General features: G+C 45.6%; 2 protein-coding genes across 2 annotated transcripts in view; one reads left to right on the top strand and one right to left on the bottom strand.

The window, feature by feature from the left end:
- LOC144480737 (uncharacterized) overlaps positions 1 to 24419 on the top strand; it is a 43240-nt gene that overhangs the window by 14032 nt on the left and 4789 nt on the right. The window contains exon 3 of the mRNA XM_078200320.1: positions 19671 to 20200. Within this exon, the coding sequence (XP_078056446.1) occupies positions 19671 to 20200 (530 nt within the window). The remainder of the gene's footprint in view (positions 1 to 19670; positions 20201 to 24419) is intronic.
- On the bottom strand, positions 1539 to 22685 carry LOC144480662 (uncharacterized). The gene is made up of 4 exons (XM_078200260.1): positions 22307 to 22685; positions 18649 to 18902; positions 12972 to 14357; positions 1539 to 2500 (listed from the first exon to the last, which is right to left on the bottom strand). The coding sequence occupies exons 3-4, from the start codon at positions 14172 to 14174 to the stop codon at positions 1811 to 1813; spliced, it is 1893 nt and encodes a 630-aa protein (XP_078056386.1). The 5' UTR covers positions 14175 to 14357; positions 18649 to 18902; positions 22307 to 22685; the 3' UTR covers positions 1539 to 1810.

The raw sequence follows: 24419 nt of genomic DNA on the forward strand, positions 1-24419 counted from the left end.
CTATTTTAATTTGATCAGTTTTTGTTAGGGATGGGTAATTTCTGTTCTTTATAAACTGGTTCACTCATTTTGTTAATTCTACATGGGCTCGGAGAATCAGAACCCAGACTCTATCATCCATATCCTTTTTCTCCTTTTGCCACCACTTTCTCTCTGTTTTGCGGGAGGATCGTGGGGATTCCAATCAGACCGAATCATTTATTATAAAAGTAAAACAAAAACAGAAAATGCTGGAAAATCCCAGCAGATCTGACAGTATCTGTAGGGAGAGAATCGAGCCAACGTTTCAAGTCTGGAAGACCCTTCATCAGAGCTCCTATGAAGTGTCACCTCGACTCAAAATGTTGGCTCTATTCTCAAATCGTTTTATCGTTAAGTTTCTTGTTCTTAGTTTCCAAAAGACAGGTAAGAAATCTGTCTGGTGCCCACTCGAGCTCTGATTTGTCACTGGCCATGCTTGGGTAAGATTATAACCATTAGAATCCACTCTTAGAGGTCCACTTTTCAGTCCAGTGCTACTTGGAGTGTACCGTCACTTCACCGACTACCGGGTCACAAGACCTTCACAGTTCTTATCACAAATTTATGATAAAATAATGTAAACATGCCTGAAAACGCTTCACTTCTTCGCTACCTACCACTGTTTATTGATTAGTCAGCCCCCTTTTTTACAGATTCCAGGATCTCAGCTGCTGAACACCAGCCGGTCCCGCAATAATCTCATAGAATCTCGACAGTGCAGAAGGAGGCCATTCGGCCCATCAAGTTTGCACCAACCACAGTCCCACCAACCCTATCCCCATAATCCCATTCATTTACCCTAGCTAGTCCCCCTGACACTAAGGGGCAATTTAGCATGGCCAATCCATCTAACCTGCACTTCTTTGGACTGTGGGAGGAAACCGGAGCACCTGGAGGAAACCTACACAGACACGGGGAGAATGTGCAAACTCCACACAGACTGTGACCCAAGCTGGGAATCGAACCCGGGTTCCTTGCGCTGTGAGGCAGCAGTGCTAACCACTGTGCCACGTGCCACCCCAGTTTAATTCTAACTCATTCTGAGTAAATATTCTCACCAGGTCCTCTGTTGGGGCCCTGCTGAGCAGCTTTAATGGTCCGTGATTGCAGAAACTGAGCAGTCACAGGAATGTGGTCAAGATAGTCCAGTCCCATAATGCCTCACATTCAATCTGCAGTCCTTCAATTATAACAGAATATGTGGCTGTATGTAGCTGCCTCGGCCGTGGTCAACCCCAACACTGCCTTCCTGAACTGCTACAATGCCTGAGGTGTAAGTACACCCACAGTGCTGTTAGGGAGGGATTTCCAGCTACACATTCCAGACTTTCACTAGACTGTAGGTGGATATCAGATTGATATATTCCATTCAACCACACCCAAGATGAGTTATTCCAATTCCTTTATTGTCCAGGACAATATATTCACAATATCTTTAAAACAGAAATTAAACATTCCCATTTGATTTCAGGTATTAACATATTCTGTTAGTTTGTTCTTTATTGTCAATGTCAGGCTGGGGTTGTTCCCTTGGAGCAAAGGAGGTTGAGGGGAGATTTGATAGAGGTGGACAAGATTCTGACAGGTTTAGATAAGGTGGACAAAGAAAAGCTGTTCCCATTAGCTGATGGGACAAGGATGAGGGGGACACAGATTTATGGTTTTGGGTCAGAGATGCAGGGGGGTCACCCTTCGACCCTCCCCATTGACCAACTGTGAGAATGAACAAAATGCAGTCCTGGGTGTAATTGAGAGCAGAAACAATAACAGCAGAATCCAACCTCTGAAATCACTCGTGAACTCGCTGGTGTCTCAACAGGTGGGATGACTGAGCGAATCCCTTCCCACACTGAGGGCAGGTGAATGGCCTCTCCCCAGTATGAATGTGCTCATGTGCCCGCAGGTTGGATGAACAAGCGAATCCCTTCCCACACTGAGAGCAGATGAATGGCCTCTCCCCAGTGTGAACTCGCTGGTGTATCCGCAGGTCAGATGACCGAGTGAATCCCTTCCCACACTGAGAGCAGGTGAATGGCTTCTCCCCAGTGTGAACTCGCTGGTGCCTCCGCAGGCTGGATAAATGACTGAATCCCTCCCCACACTGAAAACACGTGAACAGCCTCTCCCCAGTGTGAACTCGCTGGTGTGTCAGCAGGTTGAATGACTGAATGAATCCCTTCCCACACTGAGAACACATGAACGGTCTCTCCCCAGTGTGAACTCGCTGGTGTCTCTGCAGGTTGAATGACTGAGTGAATCCCTCCCCACACTGAGAGCACATGAATGGTCTCTCCCCAGTGTGGTTGCGCCGATGAGCTTCCAGCTCATTTGGGTATCTGTATCTCTTCCCACAGTCTGCACATTTCCATGGTTTCTCCATGGTGCAGGTGTCCTTGCCTCTCTCTTGTGTGGACAATCCGTTGAAGCCTCGTCCACACACAGAACACGGGTACAGTCTCTCGCTGCTGTGAATGATGTGATATTTATTCAGGCTGTGTAACTGGTTAAAGCTCTTTAGTCAGTGCGCTGGAACACTCTCACTCGAGTGTGGCAGTGTGTTGGTGCTTTTCCAGTCACACTGATGTTTGAAATCTTTTCAAATCAACAGACCGGACAATCATTTCTCCTTCGAGATTCAAAGTCCGATGATATTGAGCTCCCAAGGAATATGACTCTGTCAGATCTGACATGACGTTTGAGATTTCGGGCTGTGATTCCTCTTTCAATGTCCTGTGAAATTAGTTTACAAAAGTCATCAGTGTCAGTACAGGATAGAAAGTCAGAACAGGATTCTATTTAAAAATGAAAGTGGATGGGCACTTGAAGGAAATAAACTTTCAGGAGAATGGGGATATAGAGTGGGAATGGGACTGGAATGTTATACAGAGAGTCAGCATGGACTCGAGTTACCAAATGTATTCCTTCTGTGCTGTAATGACTTTATGACTGGAAATGTATAACATCGCTACAGCATTATATTACAATGCAAGAAATAATAATAAATACAGAAACATAAATAATTTATCTAATCTGGGTACCATATAATAACACTAGACATATCTCTGTCCTATATTAATTTACTGTCCCCTTAAATATCAGCCATCTCCTGCCCTTTAATTGTGAACATTAGGAAAGAGACCATCCTTTTAGACAGAAAGAAGATTAACGTTTCAGGGTGGGCAGAATGAATTACAGGGAATAAAAATGAATCAGATTTTGTTGGTTAATATAAGCTCAGAAGTGGAAGGGAAATGATCTCCAGTGGAAGAGAAACAGTTCCTGAACATTGTAAGACTAAGCTGGTCACTCAGCAGTGAATAGAGTTGTGAAGTGGTAAAAACCTCATCAAGACATAGCTTGTGGAAATAATAGTTAAAATACACCCATTATTAGAGGCAGAGGAAGGTAGACAATGGCAGAGAGCTGATCAGGGAGGGCAGAGGTGAAACAGAGAAATGGATGGTCGTTTAAAAATTCATAAAAAGCATGGTTAGCAAGTTTGCAGACGATACTAAATTAGGAGGAATCGCTGATAGTGAAGAAGGTTATCAAAAATTACAGGGGGATCTTGATCAGTTGTTCGGTTAGGAAAGTGGGCCAATGATTGGCAAATGGATTTCAGTACAGATAATACAGAGTACAGAGGCACAACCTCAGGCTATAGGGACGATCCTTTAAAACAGAGATAAGGAGGAATTTCTTCAGCCAGAGAGTGGTGAATTTGTGGAACTCTTTGCCGCAGAAGGCTGTGGAGGCCAGGTCATTGACTGTCTTTAAGACAGAGATATATAGGTTCTTGATTAATAAGGAGATCTGGGGTTATGGGAAAAAGGCAGGAAAATGGGGATGAGAAAAATATCAGCCATGATTGAAGGGCGGAGCAAACTCGATGGGCCGAGTGGCCTATTTCTGCTCCTATCTCTTATGGTCTTAAGTGTGAGTGTTGCATTTTGGAAAGTCAAACCAGGGTAGGACTTGTACAGTGAATGGTAAGGCACTGGGGAGTGTTGAGGAACAGAGGAACACAGGAATACAAGTACATAGTTCATTGAAAGTGGCGGCACAGGTAAACAGAGTGGTGAAGAAGGCATTTAGCACACTGGCCTTCATCAGTCAGGGCACTGAGTATAGGAGTTGGGACATTATGTTATAGTTGTATAAGTCATTGGTGAGGCTGCACTTGGAGTACTGTGTACAGTTTTTGTAACCCTGTTACAGGAAAGACATTGATAAACTGGAAAGAGTGCAAAGAAGATTTATGAGGATGTTGCCGGGACTAATGGGCCTGAATGATCGTGTGAGGTTGGATAGGCTAGGGCTTTATTCCTTTGAATGTAGGAGAATGTGGGGTGACTATATTGAGGTGTATTAAATCATGAGGGGCATAGATAGGATGAACCCACATTGTCTTTTTGCCAGGGTAAGAGAATTGAAAACTAGAGGGCATGGGTTTAAGATGAGAGGGGAAAGATTAAAAGGGACCTGAGGGGCAACTTCTTCATGCAAAGGGTGGTGTGTACATGGAATGAGCTGCCAGAGAAAGTGGTTGAGGCAGGTTCAAACAGCAGGTTTAAACATTTTTAAAAGCATTTGGATAATTACATGAATTGGAAAGGATTAGAGGGATATGAGCCAAACATGGACAACTGGGACTAGCTGGGAGGGCACCATGGTTGGCATGGATCAGTTGGGCCCAAGGGCCAGATTCCGTGCTATATTGCTCTATGACTCTATGTGTTGGCTGCATCAGCATCTATTGCCCATAACTCATTGCCCTTGAACTGAGTGGTTTGCATTGCTGGGGGATGTGGTAATTTCCTTCTTTAAAGGACATTATTAAATTGGATGGATTTTTACAACAATTGTCATCAATGGACTTCTAAGTCTAGATTTTTACTGAATTCAAATTTCAACATCTGCCGTTGTGGGATTCGAACCCAGGGTTCACAGTGCATTGACCTGGATCCCTGTATTACTAATCCAATAACACTATCACTGCACCATTGCCTCCCCATCCATGGTAAAGGAGTCACAATAGCCCGAGATCCATGGAATCAGAGCATGCTCTAAATTTAAATTAATGCTCACTAACACTCACCTCAAAACAATTTCACTGTTTTCACATTTTAAAATCTGCAGCAGCTGAAAAGATCTCAGAGAGATTGATGTCCGGGAAAAATTTTGCAATCTTCAAATCTTCTCCCTGTAAATGAGGAAAGTTATAGGTGTAATTCAAGGTTAGAAATTCAAGACAGACAAACATTTCTTTTGGTCTGAGTTTGCTGTGTGTAAATCTTTCCCTTCTAATCCCCTGTAAAAGGAGTTTCCAAAATCCATCAGCATCTGTCCAGGATAGAGATTCAAAACATTCACTCCTCCTTTAACCTGGCACAGAATTACTTCAGCTGGGACAAAATTGCAGTGGAGGCAGTTCAGAGAAGATCCAGTTGGTTGATTCCTGAAATGAGGAGTTTTATCTTTCAGGTTGAGCAGCTTGGGCCTCTACTTTTTGGAGTTCAGAAGACTGAGAAGTAATCTTAATGAAACATCTGGGAATTTAAGGGCGGAACAGTGGTTAGCACTGCTGCCTCACAGCACCAGGGTCCCAGGTTCAATTCCGGCCTTGGGTCACTGTCTGTATGGAGTTTGCACATTCTCCCCATGTCTGCGTGGGTTTCCTCCGGGTGCTCTGGTTTCCTCCCACAGTTCAAAGATGTGTGGGTTAGGTGGATTGGCTATGCTAAATTGACCCTAGTGTCAGGGGGATTAGCAGGGTAAATGCATGGGGTTGTGGGGCTGGGGCCTGGGTGGGATTGTGGTCGGTACAGACCTGATGGGCCAAATGGCCTCATTCTGCACTGTAGGGATTCTATGATTCATATGATATAAGGTGCTTGACAAGGTAGATGCTGAGAGGATGTTTCCTCTGGTGTGGAAATCAAGTAAAAATAAAGGATCTCAAATTTAAGATGAAGAGAGATCTTTTCTCTCAGCGGGTTGTTGATCTTTGGAACTCTGTCTTCACCAGTGAGTATTGGAGGCAGGTCATTGAATATATTCAAAGCTGAGGTTTTGATCCACAAGAAAGCCAAGGGTATGGACGGGGTGGGGGTAGCAAAGTAGACATGATCTTATTGAATGATGCAGCAGGCTCGATGGGCCCAATGACTGGCTCCTGTTCTTGGATAGCTGCGCATGCGCCCTGCTACCTATTGTCCCTCTGAAGATCGAGGTTCTGAACCAACCCCTGAAACCACGCCCATTATGACCCGTCACAGACAGCAGCGCATGCGCCCTCCGTCTCCGCTGAAACAAGATGGCGGCCGATAACCGGGGCCTGTTCCAGGGATAAAAGCCTGGGAGCTGTAAACTCGGGACCTGCAGGGTCTATTCGGGCCGTGCGGCCTACAGCGGGTGTTTCGAAGCCATACCTCCCTCCCTATCCCGACTCCCGGCTCCATTTCTCCCACAGCCCAACCGACTCACCCGCAGAAAAATGTGCCAACTCCCGCACTCGCAAGACTCCGAGCAAAGTGACATTGCGCACGCTCCAGATATAGCACTGCGCCTGCGCAATAGGCTCCTGTGGAATGAATAGGACACTGTCACACCCGCAGGGGCAGCTGGGAATTAACGGCGTCATTGTCAAAGACGATAATAGAAAATTATCTTGTGCAATTAAGATCAAATAATTTAAAAAAATGTATTCCTCGGAATTTGTGCACTGCCATTCTCCATTTCTAAAATTGATTTAAACCAGTGCTCTCCTGTGGGAATACCCCGAGTTTTAAAAACTTTTCCCACTGGTTTCTTCCCCTCTCTGCTCTCCTGAAGGTGCTCATACTGGTTGGGTAAATCCCACAGAGACTGGTTTCTTTCACTTTCTTTCCCCTGATGCTGAATATTCTGTTTTATGGAATGATACATCACAGATGGAAACCATTTTGCTCATCCTGCCCAATCGGGCTGTCTTTAAGATCTATCCAATTAATCCCACAGCCTTGCTGGCAGAGTGAGAACAATATCTATATACTGCAGCAGTGCAGGAGGTGAATGGAAAATGTTTTCCAGTTGCACACCTCTCAGACACACTCACCCCTAGAAAGATAAATTGGCCTGTGTACTAAGAACAAAGAAAATTACAGTACAGGAACAGGCCCTTTGGCCCTCCAAGCCTGCACCAACCATGCTGCCCGATTTAAGTAAAACCCCCTACCCTTCTGGGAACCATATCACTCTATTCCCAAAGTATTCATGTACTTGTCAAGACGCCCCTTAAAAGTCACTACCGTACCTGCTTCCACTACCTCCCCCGAGTTCCAGGCACCCACCACTCCCCGCTGTGAATGCTGCGATGTATTTTCAGGCTGTGTAACTGGTTAAAGCTCTTTCCACACTCAGTGCACTGGAACACTCTCACTCGGGTGTGTGTCTCGGTGCTTTTCCAGTCACACTGAAATTTAAAATCTCCTGAAGCAGACTGAACAGAGAAACATTTCCATTCTGGATTCAAAGGTCGATAATATTCAGGTCCCGACGAATTGAGGACTCTGTCAGATATTGATGTGACGTTTGGTTTGAGATTTCTGTCTGTAAATCCTCACCTTCTAATATCCTGTAAAAGGAATTTACAAAAGTCATCAATGTCAGTACAAGATAGAAATTCAGAACAGACAGTTCAAGTTTCTATGGAACATTCTTTCCTCTCTCATTCCCCAAAAGCTGTAAATCTCCATCCCACACACTCTCTCTCCATTCTCACTCTGCTGTATCTAATATTCACCCTCCCAATTCTCCTAAAGATGCTAATTGAGGCTGATTGACAGATCCATGCTCACTGCTTCCTGTCCTGGACACAGGGAGCTGAAAATCTCCATGCAGGCTGCCAGACAGATGTCTATAATACTGGATAAAAGTGTAATATACAGGACATTATTTGAATAGTGACAGAGCAGGGATTTGAGGAAGATTTATACTTGGGTAGGGAGAGCACATGCTCTGGAACTCGCTGCCTAAAAGGATGGTGGAACAGAAGATGAATGGGAAATACATCTCATGATATAGTGGGATCTGGAAAGCAGAATTTATTTCCCTTTCCAAAAGAGAAAATGCTGGAAAATCTCTGCAGGTCTGGCAGCATCTGTGAGGAGAGAAAAGAGCTGACATTGAGGCCGGATGACCCTTTGTCAAAGCTATTTCCCTTTCTTTCCTTCTCTGCCACCGCTCTGCCTCATCAATAAGACATTGGGACTCAGAGGGTTGATGCAGTTTGATGGACAAGTTGTCTCCATTCTGAACAATGGGGAACAAGCTCCTCCCACTCAATGACAACATTGCCCCCTAAAAGGATGACGGCTGTGCATGCGCCTTCTTGCATATTGCCCCCAATAAAGATGGCGGCCGTGAGCGCGGCCCGAACATGAGGAGCTGCGGTACCGCTCGGTACAAACTGGGTCCGTTGGAGGTCCCTCTACGGAGGGATCTCCCCCAATTACGTCGGGGACCTGGGGTGGAGGGTGATGCATGCAGCAGTTCCGCACAACCGTAGGATTCACTGGTTCACGGGCTCCGAAGACTGCCCTTTCTGCGGCCTTGTGGAGTCCATGGACTATGTCTATGTTGAGTGTCTTAGGCTGCACTCCCTTTATGTTTTCCTAAAGAGCCTTTTGTTGATGTTTTGTCTGCATTTCAGTCCCACGCTCCTGATCTACGGACACCTGGTGCGGAGAGGGGAGGGTCGGGATGGCGACCTCCTTGTGAACCTGCTCCTGGGCCTGGCGAAACGCGCCATTTACTGGTCCAGGCTGCGGGCGATCGAGGGGGCCGTCCATCCTGACTGTCTTCCCCTCTACCGCGGCTACGTTCACGGCCAGGTGTCCCTGGAGAGGGAGCATGCGGTGTCCACGGGCGAGGTTGACGCTTTCCGCGCCCGCTGGGCACCGCAGGGGTTGGGGTGCATTATTGACCCTAATAATCACATTTTAATTTGATGTTTTTAAGTTTCCTTTGTACTTTGATTTCTGTTCGGGCTGTTCCCCCTCCTTTTTGGGGAGCTGCCCCTTTTACTTTGTCCTGAATTAATCTGAGTTTGTTTACTTGGTTTGGTTTGACCTAAAAAGAGGACAAACTGGGTCCGTGAAGCTCTTTACCGAGGTTCACGGCTGACACAACCTGCTTACGCAGCGTTTCCGTCCACCCGCGAGATCCCTCGCCCCCTCCGTACCGTCAATCACCGCTAACCTATCTCCGAGCCGAAAAAACAGCCCCGTCTCCGTCGCCATTACCCACACTGCGCATGCCCCAGTCAGAGCGGGCCCCGCCCCTCATTCACTGTGATTGGTTGGAGGACCAGCCTCTCCCACTCGGACCTCCAACCGCGCCCCTTGTCTCCCCATTGGTCCACGCTGCCGTCAATCAGCCGGGCATTGTGACGGTGACTTGCTGCTTGTCCAATAATAAGTGACAGAGTCTCAGTGTAACAATGACACACACAGGCTCCAATACAATCAGAGTGGGGATGGAGCACAGAGACAACACAGCAAAGCACTGACTTACTCTCAGTGTAACAATGACACACACAGGCTCCAATACAATCAGAGTGGAGATGGAGCACAGAGACAACACAGCAAAGCACTGACTTCAAAACAGAAAATGCTGCAAAACCTCAGCAAGTCTGACAGCAACTGTGGAGAGAGATTCCATGAAGTGGAGATGCCGGCGTTCGACTGGGGTAGGCCCAGTAAGAAGTCTCACAACACCAGGTTAAAGTCCAACAGGTTTATTTGGTAGCACAAGCCATAAGCTTTCGGAGCGCTGCCCCTTCATCAGATGAGTGGGAGTTCTGTTCACAAACAGGGCATATAAAGACACAAACCCAATTTACAAAATAATGGTTGGAATGCAAGTCTTTACAGGTAATCAAGTCTTAAAGGTACAGACAACGTGAGTGGAGAGAGCATTAAGCACAGGTTAGAGATGTGTATTGCCTCCAGCCAGGACAGAAAGTGAGATTTTGCAAGTCCAGGCAAGTTGTGGGGGTTACAGATAGTGTGACATGAACCCAAGATCCTGGTTGAGGCCGTCCTCATGTGTGCGGAACTTAGCTATCAGTCCCTGCTCAGCGACTCTGCGTTGTTGTGTGTCATGAAGGCCGTCTTGGAGAACGCTTACCCGAAGATCAGAGGCCGAATTCTATGAATGCCTGTGACTGTTGAAGTGTTCCCCAACAGGAAGAGAACACTCTTGCCTGGTGATTGTCGAGCGCTGTTCATTCATCCGTGGTCGTCTCGTCTGCATAGTCTCCCCAATGTACCATGCCTCGGGACATCCTTTCCTGCAACGTATCAGGCAGACAACGTTGGCTGAGTTGCAAGTGTATGTACCGTGTACCTGGTGGATGGTGTTCTCACGTGAGATGATGGCAGCCGTGTTGATGATCCGGCACGTCTTGCAGAGGTTGCTGTGGCAGGGTTGTGTGGTGTCGTGGTCACTGTTCTCCTGAAGGCTGGGGAGTTTGTGAGACTTACAAAGAGATTCTAGCCAACATTTCGAGTCTGGATGACCCTTCGTCATGGATTGGCTTAGTTTACTTACTCTGGATTTAACAAACATAGTGTTTATTCCAAATATAAGTCAGGCTGCAGTGTGTCAGTGAACACAGTATTGGATCCAATGTAATGATAGGGCAGACAGTATAGAATCCCTACAGTGCAGAAGGAGGTCACTGAGCCTATACCAACAACGATCTCACCCCCAGCCCTATCCCCGTCACCCATGTAGTTATCCTGCTAATCCCCGACACTAAGGGCCAATTTAGCATGGCCAATCAATCTAATCTGCACATTTTTGGAGTGTGGGAGTAAATAAGAGCACCCGGAGGAAACCCACACAGATACAGGGAGAATGTGCAGACTCCACACAGTCAGCTGAGGCACGAATTGAACCCGGGTTCCTGGCACTGTGAGGCAGCAATGCTAACCACTGTGCTGCCAGGCTGCCTGTGTTTTAAGAAATCTCATTAAAATCTGGAACTCAGATGGGGATATGGGTTGGTGTTAGGTGGGAATCAGATTTACAGAATTTCAGAATGGATTCCTGTAATATCAGCAATCCAATTGCTATATGTTGGTAAGACTGAGGGAAGTATTTAAAGTGGAGACCATCGGTGTGTTTAAAGGTCGTGATGGAATTTATGAACTGAGAAAATATGTGAGAGCAAAGAAATCAATCTAGAAAATTGTAGTCACTTCACGTTGTTCCAGGAGAAGTGGCGTCTGGTTGTGGAGATGTCAGGTTTTACACAGCACATGGTCATTCTGAATGGAGAATCTCTGAGTTGTACAATTCACATCATTCAGGGGCCAGATTGTCTGCTCAGAAAGAGGAAGGTTTCTGTGACACCAATGAAAAGCAACACACACACTCACAGACACCCTCACACACAGAGTCTCACACCCTGCAAATTATCTCCTGTCACTTTATTGTTTTTAGTCTTTTTGAAATAAATCCTGAATGAACTATAAAATCATACATAAGTACTTGTTGAGATTCCCCTGAAAGACATCTATACTGTTCATTTCACTCCCTGTAGTTGTGATTTCCATATTCTCGCCACTCTTTGTGTAGAGAAATTTATCCTGGATTTCCGATTGGATTTCTTAGTGACTGTTTTATATTGATTGTCTCCAGTTTCCCAGTAACTTCACTGCAGTGTTAATCTAAGCCTACTTGTGACTAGTAAATAAACTTTACTTTTTGCTCTTCCCCACAAGAGGAAACACTATTTCTGTATCTAAACCTTTTATAATTTTGAAGACCTCTGCTCAGGTTACCCCTCAGCCTTCATTTCTCAAGAAAGAAGAACTAGCCTGTCAATCCTTTCCTGATAAAAAAACCACACACGTTTTGAAAATCATTTATGGGATGTGGGCATTGCGAGCTTGGCCAGCATTTATGGCTAATCCCTGATTGCCCTTGAGAAGGTGGTGGTGAGCTGCCTTCTACATTAAAATCTCATCATTAAAATCTTCTCTGCACCCTTTCCAGTGCCTGGATATATTTTTAAATAAAATGGTGACCAGAATGGTGTGCAGTGGTCAGTAAGATTCTTGATCAGAGAGTCACAGATTTTCCAAAAGTGGTTCGAGCTTATCCATGGTTTTAAATTAGATTCTTAGGAAGCAACAATTTTAAAATGATGCATAATAAACAGGGGAAAAAAAACAAGACCCATGGCAGGTGAGTAACTGAGGCCCCAGCACTGATCCTGCGTTACCCAAATAGTCACTGCCTGCCAGTTGGAAAAAGACCCGTTTAATCCGACTCTTTGTCTCCTGTCTGCCAATCAGTTTTCTACCCATCTCAGTACAACAGCCCCAATCCCATGTGCTTTACTTTTTGTGAAGAAGTTGCTGTGTTGGTGGACGAGGGGAATCGGGTTCACGTTATCTATCTCAGGGCATAATCATCAACAACTTGTATTTACACAGAGTGTTGTGGGGCTGGAGCAGGTTACTGAGATACTGAGGAACTTTGTTGTATTCATTTTTACGGGATGTAGGCGTCACTGGCTGGGCCAGCATTTCTTGCCCATCCCTAACTGCCCTCCATTTAAGAGGGCATTTGAGAGTCAACCACATTGCTGTGGGTCTGGAGTCACATGTAGGCCTGACCAGGTAAAGACGGCAGGTTTCCTTTTCTAAAGGACGTTACTGAACCAAATGGGTTTTTACGACAATTGACAATGGTTAAGGTTTGTCATTAGACTTTTAATCCAAGATTTTAATTGAATACAAATTTCACCATCGACTGTGGTGGGATTCGAACCTGGGTCCCCAGAGCCTTACCCTGAGTCCAGTGATAATTCCACTGTGCCGCTGCCTCCCCTATTCATCCAATTGTTATTGTTTATCTCAGGGCGCAGAAACAACAGAATCCAACGTTGCCGGTCACACATGAAGTCGTCTATGTTTCAGCAGGCTGTAATACTGATTAAATCCCTTCCCACATATGGAGCAGTTGAAAGGTTTTGCCCCAGTGTGAACTCGCTGGTGTCTCTGCAGGCGGGATGGATCAGTGAATCCCTTCCCACACAGGGAGCAGGTGAACGGTTCTGTCGCAGTGTGAGCTCGCTGGTGTTTCAGCATATAGGATGAATCAGTGAATCCCTTCCCACACACAGAGCAGGTGAACGGCTTCTCCCCGGTGTGAATGCGTTGGTGTCTCAGCAGGCCAGTGGACTGAGCGAATCCCTTTCCACACACAGAGCACAGGAACGGCCTCTCCCCGGTGTGAATGCGTTTGTGTTTCAGCAGATCATCACTTCTTTTAAAGGTCTTATTGCATTCTGAGCATTGAAAAGGTCTCTTATCAGAGTGAATGTGTTGGTGTTGATTGCAGTAGGAAAACTGAGCAAATCTTTTGCCGCAAATGGAGCAGGAGAATGGCTTCTCCCCTGTGTGAATGCGGCGGTGTCTCCGGAGGCTGGATGACTCCGTGAAAGCCTTCCCACACACGGAGCAGATGAATCCCCTCTCCCCGGTGTGAATAGGCCGGTGGCTTAGGAGATGCTGCAAACAAGTAAATGCTTTCCCACACACAGGGCAAACGTATGGCCTCTCCCCAGTGTGAGTGCCCTGGTGTCTCAGCAGACTAATCCTTCTTTTGAAGGTCTTCTCACATTTAAAGCATTTGAAATGTCTCTTCTGAAAATGAATCTGTTGGTGAACGGTGCAGTGGGAGGACTGAATGAATCTCTTCCCACACTGGGAGCAGCTGAATGGCCTGTCCTTGGTGTGAACTTGTTGGTGCTCAGTGAGATGCACTGAGTCGCTGAACGACTCCCCACAGTGGGAGCAGCTGAACGGTCTCTCGTGTGTGTGAAGGAGCTGGTGCTCTCCAAGGTGGGAGGACTGGCTGAACCTCTTCCCGCAGTGGGAGCAGCTGAACGGTCTCTCGTCAGTGTGAAGGAGCTGGTGTTGGGCCTGTTCCTCAGAGGTTTCAATGCTTTCCCCAGAGTCAGAGCTTTGAAGAGGCTTCTGAATAATATGATCGAGTTGGTGAGCCAGCAGGTTGGACGAACACATGAATTTCTTCCCACACACGGAGCAGGTGAATGAACTCTCACTATTGTGAGTTCGCTGTCGTGTCAGCATGTTTTCCAGCTGTATCAATCCCTCCCCACAGGAGGAGCAAGGAAACAGATTCTCACCAGTTTCCAACTGAGATGGTCAATTAAATCCCTTCAGATGTACAAATCTTCAACTCCCAATGAATTGATTGACTCTGTCTGACGTGAGATTTGATTGTCCAGACTGCAAATCCTCCTCTTCTATTTCCTGCAAAATAAGTTTACAAAGAATTACGTGGCTGGCACAGTGGTTAGTACTCCTGCCTCACAGCGCCAGGGACCTGGGTTCGATTCCGGCCTTGGTTACCTGTCTGTGTGGAGTTTACACAGTCAGGAGTCCAACAACACCAGGTTAACGTCCAACAGGTTTATTTGGTAGCAAACGCCACTAGCTTTCAGTCCAAAGGTTAGGTGGATTGGCCATGCTAAATTATCCATTCTTACCCCAGGATGTGTAGGTTAGGGAGATTAGTGGGGTAAATAAGTTGGGTTATGTTGTTGGGGCCTTGGTGGGATGCTCTGTCGGAGAGTTGACTTGATGGGCCAAATAGCCTCCTTCCGAACTGTGGAATTCTATGAATATATCTATCCTGGACTGACAGTGATGACTTTTGTAAATTCCCTTTACAGGATAATGGAAAGGAGGATTTACAGCAAGAAAACACAAACCAAACATCACGTTGAGATCTGACAGTCACTCGGATCATTAGGAGCTGATTGTTATTGTCTTTGAACAGGGAAGGAGAATTGTTTGTTCTGTCTGTGACAATACACAAACAGGCCATTCGGTTTATCGAGTCTGTACTGGAGTTTATACTCCACATGAGTCTCCTCTCATTCTGATCACCACATCTCAGCTTTTCACTTGATTTTTCCAATCCCTTTTCGCTCATAGACTCATATATTTTCCTTTTGAAAGCATCTAAAGTATTTGTGTCAACCACTTCCAGTCGCAGTGAGTTCCAAATTCTAACAACTGTCTGAAGAAAGAAACATCTCCTATTTTCCTGTTTGATTTATTTGTTGTCTGTTCATGGTTCCCAGTAATGGAAAAACCAACAAGTGAAAACATTCCATTCACATCTCCCTACTTATCCCATTCAGAAAGCCCATATCAGAAGAGACAACATTTTCTCTTGGTTTGAGCTTGTTGTGTGTAAATCCTCCCTTTCTAACCCCCTGTAACAAAAAATATCCAAAATTCATCACGATAGAAAATCCAGGTACAAGTAATTCAGAAAGCTATTATTTGTTATGAGGGGAATGGAGTAAAAGCAGGGAAGTTATGTTTCAGTTGCACACAGTGAGTCTGTATCTGGAGCAATGTGTACATTATCGGTTTCCTTATTTAAGGAAAAATATAAATGCATTAGAAGTTCATAGAAGGTTTAGTCGACTAACACCTGGAATAGGTGGATAGTCTGATGAGGAGCAGTGAGACAGTCTCTGCTCGAGTTTAAAAGAGTAAGAGGCAACTTAATGTAAACCTTTCAGATCCTGAAAGGTCTTGGATGTGGAGAGGAGTCACACAGTCATCGAGGTTTATAGCACGGAAACAGGCCCTTCAGCCCAACTTGTCCATGCTGCCCCTTTTTTAAATCCCGAAGCTAGTCCCAATTGCCCGCATTTGGCCCATATCCCTCTATACCCATCATACCCGTGTAACTGTCTAAATGCTTTTTAAAAGACAAAATTGTACCTGCCTCTACTACTACCTCTGGCTGTTTGTTCAAGACACTCGCCACCCTCTGTATGAAAATATTGCCCCTCTGGGCACTTTGTATCTCTCCCCTCTCACCTGAAATCTATGCCCTCTAGTTTTAGACTCCCATACCTTTGGGAAAAGATATTGACTATCTAGCTGATCTACGTCCCTCATTATTTTATAGACCTCTATAAGATCGCCCCTATGCCTCCTGCGCTCCAGAAAAAAAAGTCCCAGTCTATCCAGTCTCTCCTTATAACAATCAAATCCCAGTAGCATCCCAGTAAATCTTTTCTGCACTCTTTCTCGTTTAATAACATCCTTTCTATAATAGGGTGACCAGAATTGCACACAGTATTCCAAGTGTGGCCTTACCAATGTCTTGTACAACTTCAACAAGACGTACCAACTCCTGTATTCAATGTTCTGACCAATGAAACCAAGCATGCCGAATGCCTTCTTCGCCACTCTACCTATGAACCTGTACCCCTCGATCTCTTTGTTCTATAACTCTCCCCAATGCCCTACAATTAACTGAGTAAGTCCTGTCCTGGTTCGATCTACCAAAATGCATCACCTCGCATTTATCAAAATTAAACTCCATCTGCCATTCACCAGCCCACTGGCCCAATTGATCAAGATCCCGATGCAATCCTAGGTAACCTTCTTCACTGTCCACTATGCCACCAATCCTGGCTTCATCTGCAAACTTACTAACCATGCCTACTAAATTCTCATCCACATCATTAATATAAATGACAAATAACAGTGGACCCAACACCGATCCCTGAGGTACACTGCTGGTCACAGGCCACCAGTTTGAAAAACAACCATCTACAACCACCCTCTGTCTTCTGTCATCAAGCCAATTTTGTACCTAGTTGGCTACCTCATCCTGGATCCCGTGAGATTACCCTTATGCAACAACTTACCATTTGATACCTTGTCAAAGGCCTTGCTAAAGTCCATGTAAAGAACATCAACTGCACTGCCCTCATCTACCTTCTTGGTTACCCATTCAAAAAACTCAATCTCAATCAAATTTGTGAGACATGATTTTCCACTGCAAAGCCATGCTGACTGTTTCTAATCAGTCCTTGCCTCTCTGCATGCCTGTAGATCCTGTCTCTCAAAATACCTTCCAACAACTTGTTGGAACTGTTGTTTACTCTTATGGGAGAATCTTGGGGTCACTGTTTAAACAAGTGTTGCCATAGAGACAGAGATTAGATATTTTTCTCTCAGTGGGTCGTGAATCTTTGGATCTCCATTCCTCAAAAGTGGGAGTAGAGTAGATATATATCTCTTGGGGCCAAAGGGATATTATGGGGGGATGGGTGGGACAAGGGTATTGAATTTGAGGATCAACCATGACCATAATGAATGGCAGGGAATGTTGAAAGGGCTGAATGGTCTCCTTCCGCTTCTATTTTCTATGTAAACATGAGGAGCCTGGGGCTGAAGTGTAACCAAGTGTAAAGGCCATAAGACATAGGAGCAGAATTAGGCCACTCGGCCCATCGAGTCTGCTTCACCATTCAGTCATGGGCTGATATTTTTCTCATCCCCATTCTCCTCCCTTTTCCCCATAACCCCTGATCCACTTATTAATCAAGAACTTATCTATTGAGGTCACTCAATGACCTGGCCTCCATAGCCTTCCGCAGCAAAGAGTTCCACAGATTCACCACTCTCTGGTGGGCCAGTGGGCTGACGAATGGCAGATGGAGTTTAATTCAGACAAATGCGAGGTGATGCATTTTGGTAGATTGAACCAGGGCAGGACTTACTCAGTTAATGGCAGGGCGTTGGGGACAGTTACAGAACTAAGAGATCTAGGGGTACATGTTCATAGCTCCTTGAAAGTGGAGTCACAGGTGGACAGAGTGGTGAAGAAGGCATCTGGCATGCTTGGTTTCATCGGTCAGAACATTGAATACAGGAGTTGGGACGTCTTGTTGAAGTTGTAGAAGACATTGGTAAGGCCAGACTTAGAATACTGTGTGTAATTCTGGTCACCCTATTATACAAAGGATATTATTAAACTAGAAAGAGTGCAGAAAATATTTACTAGGATGCTACCGGGACTTGATGGATTGAGTTATAAGGAGAGGCTGAATAGACTGGGACTTTTTTCTCTGGAGCGTAGGAGGCTGAGGGCTGACCTTATAGAAGTCTATAAAATAATGAGGGGCATAGACAAGGTAGATCGTCAATATCTTTTCCCAAAGGTAGGGGAGTCTAAAACTAGAGGGCATAGGTTTAAGGTGAGAGGGGAGAGATACAAAAGTGACCACAGGGGCAATATTTTCACACAGAAGGTGGTGAGCGTCTGGAACAAGCTGCCAGAGGTAGTAGTCGAGGTGAGTACAATTTTATCTTTTAAAAAGCATTTAGATAGTTACATGGGTATGATGGGAATAGAGGGATATGGGCCAAATGCAGGCAATTGGGATTAGCTTTAGGGGTTTTAAAGAAAAGGGCGGCATGGACAAGTTGGGCCGAAGGGCCTGTTTCCAAGCTGTAAACCTCTATGACTCTGGCTGAAGAAATTCTTCCTCATCTCTGTTTTAAAGGATCGTCCCTTTAGTCTGAGGTTGTGCCCTCTGGTTCTAGTTTTTCCTACGAGTGGAAACATCCTCTCCACGTCCACTCTGTCCAGGCCTCGCTGTACCCTATAAGTTTCAATAAGTTCCTCCTCAACCGTGGCATCCATTCCTGCAGCGTATCAGGTAGACAACGTTGGCCGAGTTGCAAGAGTAGGTACCGTGTACCAGGTAGATGGTGTTCTCACGTGAGATGATGGCATCCGTGTCGATGATCCGGCACGTCTTGCAGAGGTTGCTGTGGCAGGGCTGTGTGGTGTCGTGGTCACTGTTCTCCTGAAGGCTGGTTAGTTTGCTGCGGACAATGGTCTGTTTGAGGTTGTGCGGTTGTTTGAAGGCAAGAAGTGGGGGTGTGGGGATGGTCTTGGCGAGATGTTCGTCTTCATCAATGACATGTCATTGATCAGAACTGAATCCAGACAGAGGAGAGGGAGGGAGAAAACTGGGAATGGAGGAAAAGAATGTTGGAGATGATGAGATGGGTTTGGATTTCAGCCCAGGGAGGAGGGAGTGTGTGTGGGACGGGAATTTACAGATTTGGGGGAACAAGCGGAAAAAATGTTCCAGAGAAACTAGAATTGTCTGTTCAGAATTTCTATCCTGGACTGACAGTAGTTTTGTTATCTTCTTTTGCAGGATATTTGAAGGGGAAGATTTACAGACTGGAAACTCAAATCAAATTTCATACGAATATTTTACAATCATTTGATTTATCAGCACCTAAACTCAATTAGCCTTTGAATGTGGAAGGAAAAATGTTTGTTCTGCCTGTGGGAAAAGATTTCAAACATCAGTGTGACTGGAGAAGCATCGAGACACATGCACACACTGGAGTGAGACTGTTCCAGTGAACTGACTGTGGAAAGAGCTTTACCCAGTTACGCAGCCTGAAAAACATCACACCATTCACTGTCAGGTGAAACCGTACACGCGTTCTGTGTGGACGAGGATTTAACAGATCATCCAACCTGGAGAGACACAAAGACACCAGCACCATGGAGAAACAGTGGAAATGTGAAGACTGTGGAAAAGTATGTACAACCCCATCTCAGCTGGAAATTCATCGACGCAGTCACACTGGGGAGAGACCATTCATCTGTTGTATGTGTGGTAAAGGATTCGCTCAGTCATTTAGCCTGGTGTCACACCAGCGAGTTCACACTGAGGACAGACCGTTTAAATGCTCTGACTGTGGGAACAGTTTTAAGAGTTCTGAGGGTTTAATTCACCATCAACGGGTTCACACTGGCGAGAGACCATTCAATTGCTCTCAATGTGGGAAGAACTTCAGGCAAGTATCTCACCTCACTGAACACCTACGTGTTCACACTGGGGAGAAACCCTTCACCTGCTCCATGTGTGGGAAGGGATTCACTTGTGCTTCCCACCTCACTGAACACAAGCGTGTTCACACTGGGGAGAGACCATTCAGCTGCTCTCAGTGTGGGAAACATTTCAGGCAGTATTCCACCCTCACTGAACACAAGCGTGTTCACACTGGGGAGAGACCATTCAGCTGCTCTCAGTGTGGGAAACATTTCAGGCAGTATTCCACCCTCACTGAACACAAGCGTGTTCACACTGGGGAGAGACCATTTGTTTGCTCCTTTTGTGGGAAAGGATTTGTTAAATCATCCCATCTTTTTAGACACCAGCGCATCCACACTGGAGAGAGACCATTCACCTGCGCTGAGTGTGGGAAGAGATTCACTACAACATCTCATCTCAGTGAACACCAGAGTCTTCACACTGGGGAGAAACCTTTCACCTGCTGCCTATGTGGCAAGGGATTCACATGTTTATCCTACCTCAGAAGACACAAAATTGTTCACTCCGATGAGAGACCCTGTAAATGTTCTGACTGTGGGAAGAGGTTTAAAAGCAGAAATGAACTGATGAAACACCAGCCTCTTCACACAGGGGAGAGGCCGTTTGCTTGCTCTGTGTGTGGGAAGGGATTCACTCAGTCATCACAGCTCAGCAACCATCAGCTTGTTCACACTGATAAGAGACCGTTTAAATGCTCTGACTGTGGAAAGAGCTTTAAAAGTGCAGGGAATCTGCAGAGACACCAAACCACTCCCACTGAGAGAGGCTGTTCAGCTGCTCTTCATCTGGGAACTGATTCACTACTTCATCCCAAATCACTGGACACCTGCGGGTTCACACTGGTGGGAGGCCATTCCTCTGATTTGAGTGTGGGAAGGGATTCACTGTCATCCAGCCTGCTAAAACACCGGTGCACTCCCACTGAGGGAGCATGTTCACCTGCTCCGTGTGAGACAAGGGATTCAATCAGTTCAGCAGCTTTATTTCACATCAACTTGTTCAGACCGAAAAATAAATGGTTTTGATGTTCTGATTGTGACGAGATTTAAAAGTGCAATGGATCTGCTGCAACACAAGCACAACACTGAGCAGAGGCTGTTTACCTGCTCCATGTGTGGGAAGGGATTCACTCAGTCATTGTATCTCAGTGAACATCAACTTGTTCACAATGAGAAAAGACTGTTTAAATGCTTGGACTGTGAGAAGAGGTTTAAAAGCTCCCTCCCTAACAGCACCGTGTACCTGCACCATAGGGACTGCAGTGATTGAAGAAGGCAGCTCACCACCACCTTCACAAGAGTAATGAGGAAGGGGCAATAAATGCTGGCCTGAGCGTTTGAAAAATGGATAGAAGTCATCGGTGATTTTTCACTCAGTTATTAAGAAGCAACGGTTTAGATATGATACATAAAAGACATAAAACCTGTAATAGGTAAGATCCCGGATGAAGGAAATACTGATCTCCGCTGATCGCTGGAGGTGATATTCTCCTCGGAATGGGATGCGGACAGAGATGCCCACATCCTGTAAATTAATATGAAAAAAGTAATCTGCTGAGACACCAACCCACAGATACTGGAGAGGCCTTTCACCTGCAGTGTGAGAGAGAAGCAATTTATTCTCATTCACCCTGCAGACACACCAGTGAGATAACAAGTGATTCCAGGGGTTGGATTCTGCTTTAATCACATCCGGGACTCAACTGTGTTCATTCTGATATTTGGAGTTTTTTTTTCAGTTGATGTTAATAATCCCTGGAACTGGGCTGGAGTTTAATAACCTGTATATAATTAAATCAGCTTTGTGACAAACTCAGTGTCGGAGTCCTTGATTTCACTAAGAGGAGACTGATTGATGTCCTGTTACTGACTGTTCCATGGTTGGGTCTTTTCTCCTTTTTTAATGGAAGATTTATATTTGTAATAGCACCTTTCACAACTTCAGGATGTCCCAAAGTGCTTTACAGCCAATGAAGTTCTTTGAAGTGTAATCAATGCCTTAGTGTAGGAAATGCAGTCCCCAAATTGTGCACAGCAAGATCCCACGCACAAATGTGATTGTGAGCAGAGAATCTGTTCAGTGATGATTGTTGAGGGATAAATATTAAGCAATAAACTTCTCTGCTCTTTGGAATAACATCCTGGGAAGTTTTACACCCAACTAAGAGGGCAGATGGGTCCATGGTTGAAGGTCTCATCTGGAAGATGGGACCTGTGACAGTGCAGTGCTCCCTCAGAACTGCATCAGAATATCAGCCTGGATTTGATGCTGATGTTTCTGGATGTGGATTTGAACCCTCAACCTCCTGACTCAGAGATAAGAATGTAACCACTGAGGCACAACTAACTGATCATTATTCTAGATTATTTCAGTTACTCTCATGGAAGAGTGTAAGGTTTTAGTCTGGGGATTATAGATGACCAGAAATACCCAAAAAATGGATAGAAGTCACCGGTGATTTTTCACTCAGTTATTAAGAAGCAACAGTTTAGATATGATACATAAAAGACATACAACCTGTAATAGGTAAGATCCCGGATGAAGGAAATACTGATCTCAGCGTCTGGAGGTGATATTCTCCTCGGAATGGTTTGCTGATCCCGGATCAGAAGGATGCCGATCTCCTGTCTCAGTTACCTTTAACCACTTTGAGAAGCTCTTATTTCTGTGGCGGGGGTCGGGGGGTTGGTGGGTGGCTAGTGTTGGTGTTTATGTCAATCATTTATTTAATTATCATTTGCAAGGGACAGATGTTCAGTGAATTCCCTGCTATTTCCATTCGAGTCATAGAGGTTTAAGCATGGAAACAGGCCCTTTGGCCCAACTTGTTCATGTTGCCCCTTTTTTTAACCATAAAGCTAGTCCCAGTTGCCCACATTTGGCCCATATCCCTCTATACCCATCTTACCCATGTAACCGCTTTTTAAAAGACAAAATTGTACCCGCCTCTATTACTACCTCTGGCAGCTTGTTCCAGTCACTCACCACCCTCTGTGTGAAATGATTGCCCCTCTGGACACTTTTGTATCTCTCCTCTCTCACATTAAACCTATGCCCTCTAGTTTGAGACTCCCCTACATTTGGGAAAAGATATTGACTATCTAGCTGATATGTGCCCCTCATTATTTTATAGACCTCGATAAGTTCACCCCTCAGCCTCCTATGCTCCAGAGAAAAAAGTCCCATCTATCCAGCCTCTCCTTATAACTCAATCCATCAAGTCCCGGTAGCATCCGAGTAAATCTTTTCTGCAATCTTTCTAGTTTAATAATATCCTTTCTATAATAGGGTGACCAGAATTGCACACAATATTCCAAATGGGGTCTTATTGTTCTGACTTTGCCAACAGGGCTATGGAATTTATTGGATAGATCTTCCAAAGGCCAGCACAGGCATACTGAGCTGAATGGTTTCCATCTGTGCTGTATCATTCTGTAAAACAACGAATATTCAGAATCAGGAAGAGACAGAACGAGAGGAACCAGTGACTGTGCGATTGAATCCAGCCAGAGTCAGCACCATCAGGGAAGTGGAAAGAGAGGAGACAGTGTAAAAGCTTCTAAATTTCTGTGTAGTTCCACAGGAGAACTTTGAGAAATTTAACATAGCATATCATCAATTCGCAATAATTTGCGTTTTTAAAAAATTAATTTATCTCAATAGCTAACAATGTTATTTTATATTCATTGTTTGAGGTTACAATGGCGCTGCTGTTAACCACCATTCCCTGCGGATGTGAAAGTACCCTATTCCCTCCACAGGAGCCCACTGCGCAGGCGCGGTGCTGTATGTGACGCATGCACAATGTCACTTTGTTCGGAGCCCTGCCGGTGCCGGAGTCGCTTTTTTCAACGGGTGAGAGTGTGTGGGGCGGAGGGAGGAATGGAGCCGGGAGTCAGGGTGGGGAGGGAGTGGAGGCTTCACAAACACCCGCTGTGGGCCGCAAGGTCCGAATAAGAGCCTGCGGGTCCCGGGTTTGCAGCTGCGGGGATTTTATCCGGGATCAGGCCCAGTGCCGCGGCCGCCATCTTTGTTCCGCGGGGAGCAGAGCGCATGCGCGGCCAGTAGGCGGTGCTTCAGGCTCCCGGTGACCAGGAGAGGAAAGGTTTGACTCATTGACTGACAGGGCGGGTTAATTGGCGCTCTCTTCAGAGAGGGAAGGTGCTGCAGGGCGAATGTGCAGCCATCCGAATAACAGAAGAAAATATAATCAGAATTAGGAGTATGAGGAGGCCATTCGACCCATCAAGGTTGCTCTGCGATTCAATAAACTCATGGCTCATCTGATCAAGAAAATGCTGGAAAATCTCAGGTGTGACAGCATCTGTGGAGAGAGAATAGAGCTAAAGTTTCAAGTCTGGATGACCCTTCGTCAGAGCTCGTCTGTTCATTGTCATAACTCAGTTTTCCTCCAGCCTCTCTCACCCTTAACTCCCTTGGAGGTGAAACTCCCGGTGCGAACACAGCCTTGAATATACTCAATGACCAATCTCCACTGCCCACTGGGGGAGAGAACTCCACGGGCTACTGGCCCTCTGAGAGATGCAATTGCTCCTCAGCTCTGTCCCTTTTTTTAAACTGTCCCTGCAATTTTTGATTCCCTGATATGGGGAAACAGCACTTACCCTGT

The sequence above is a fragment of the Mustelus asterias genome, chromosome 30 (assembly GCF_964213995.1).
Source record: "Mustelus asterias chromosome 30, sMusAst1.hap1.1, whole genome shotgun sequence".
Taxonomy (NCBI): domain Eukaryota; kingdom Metazoa; phylum Chordata; class Chondrichthyes; order Carcharhiniformes; family Triakidae; genus Mustelus; species Mustelus asterias.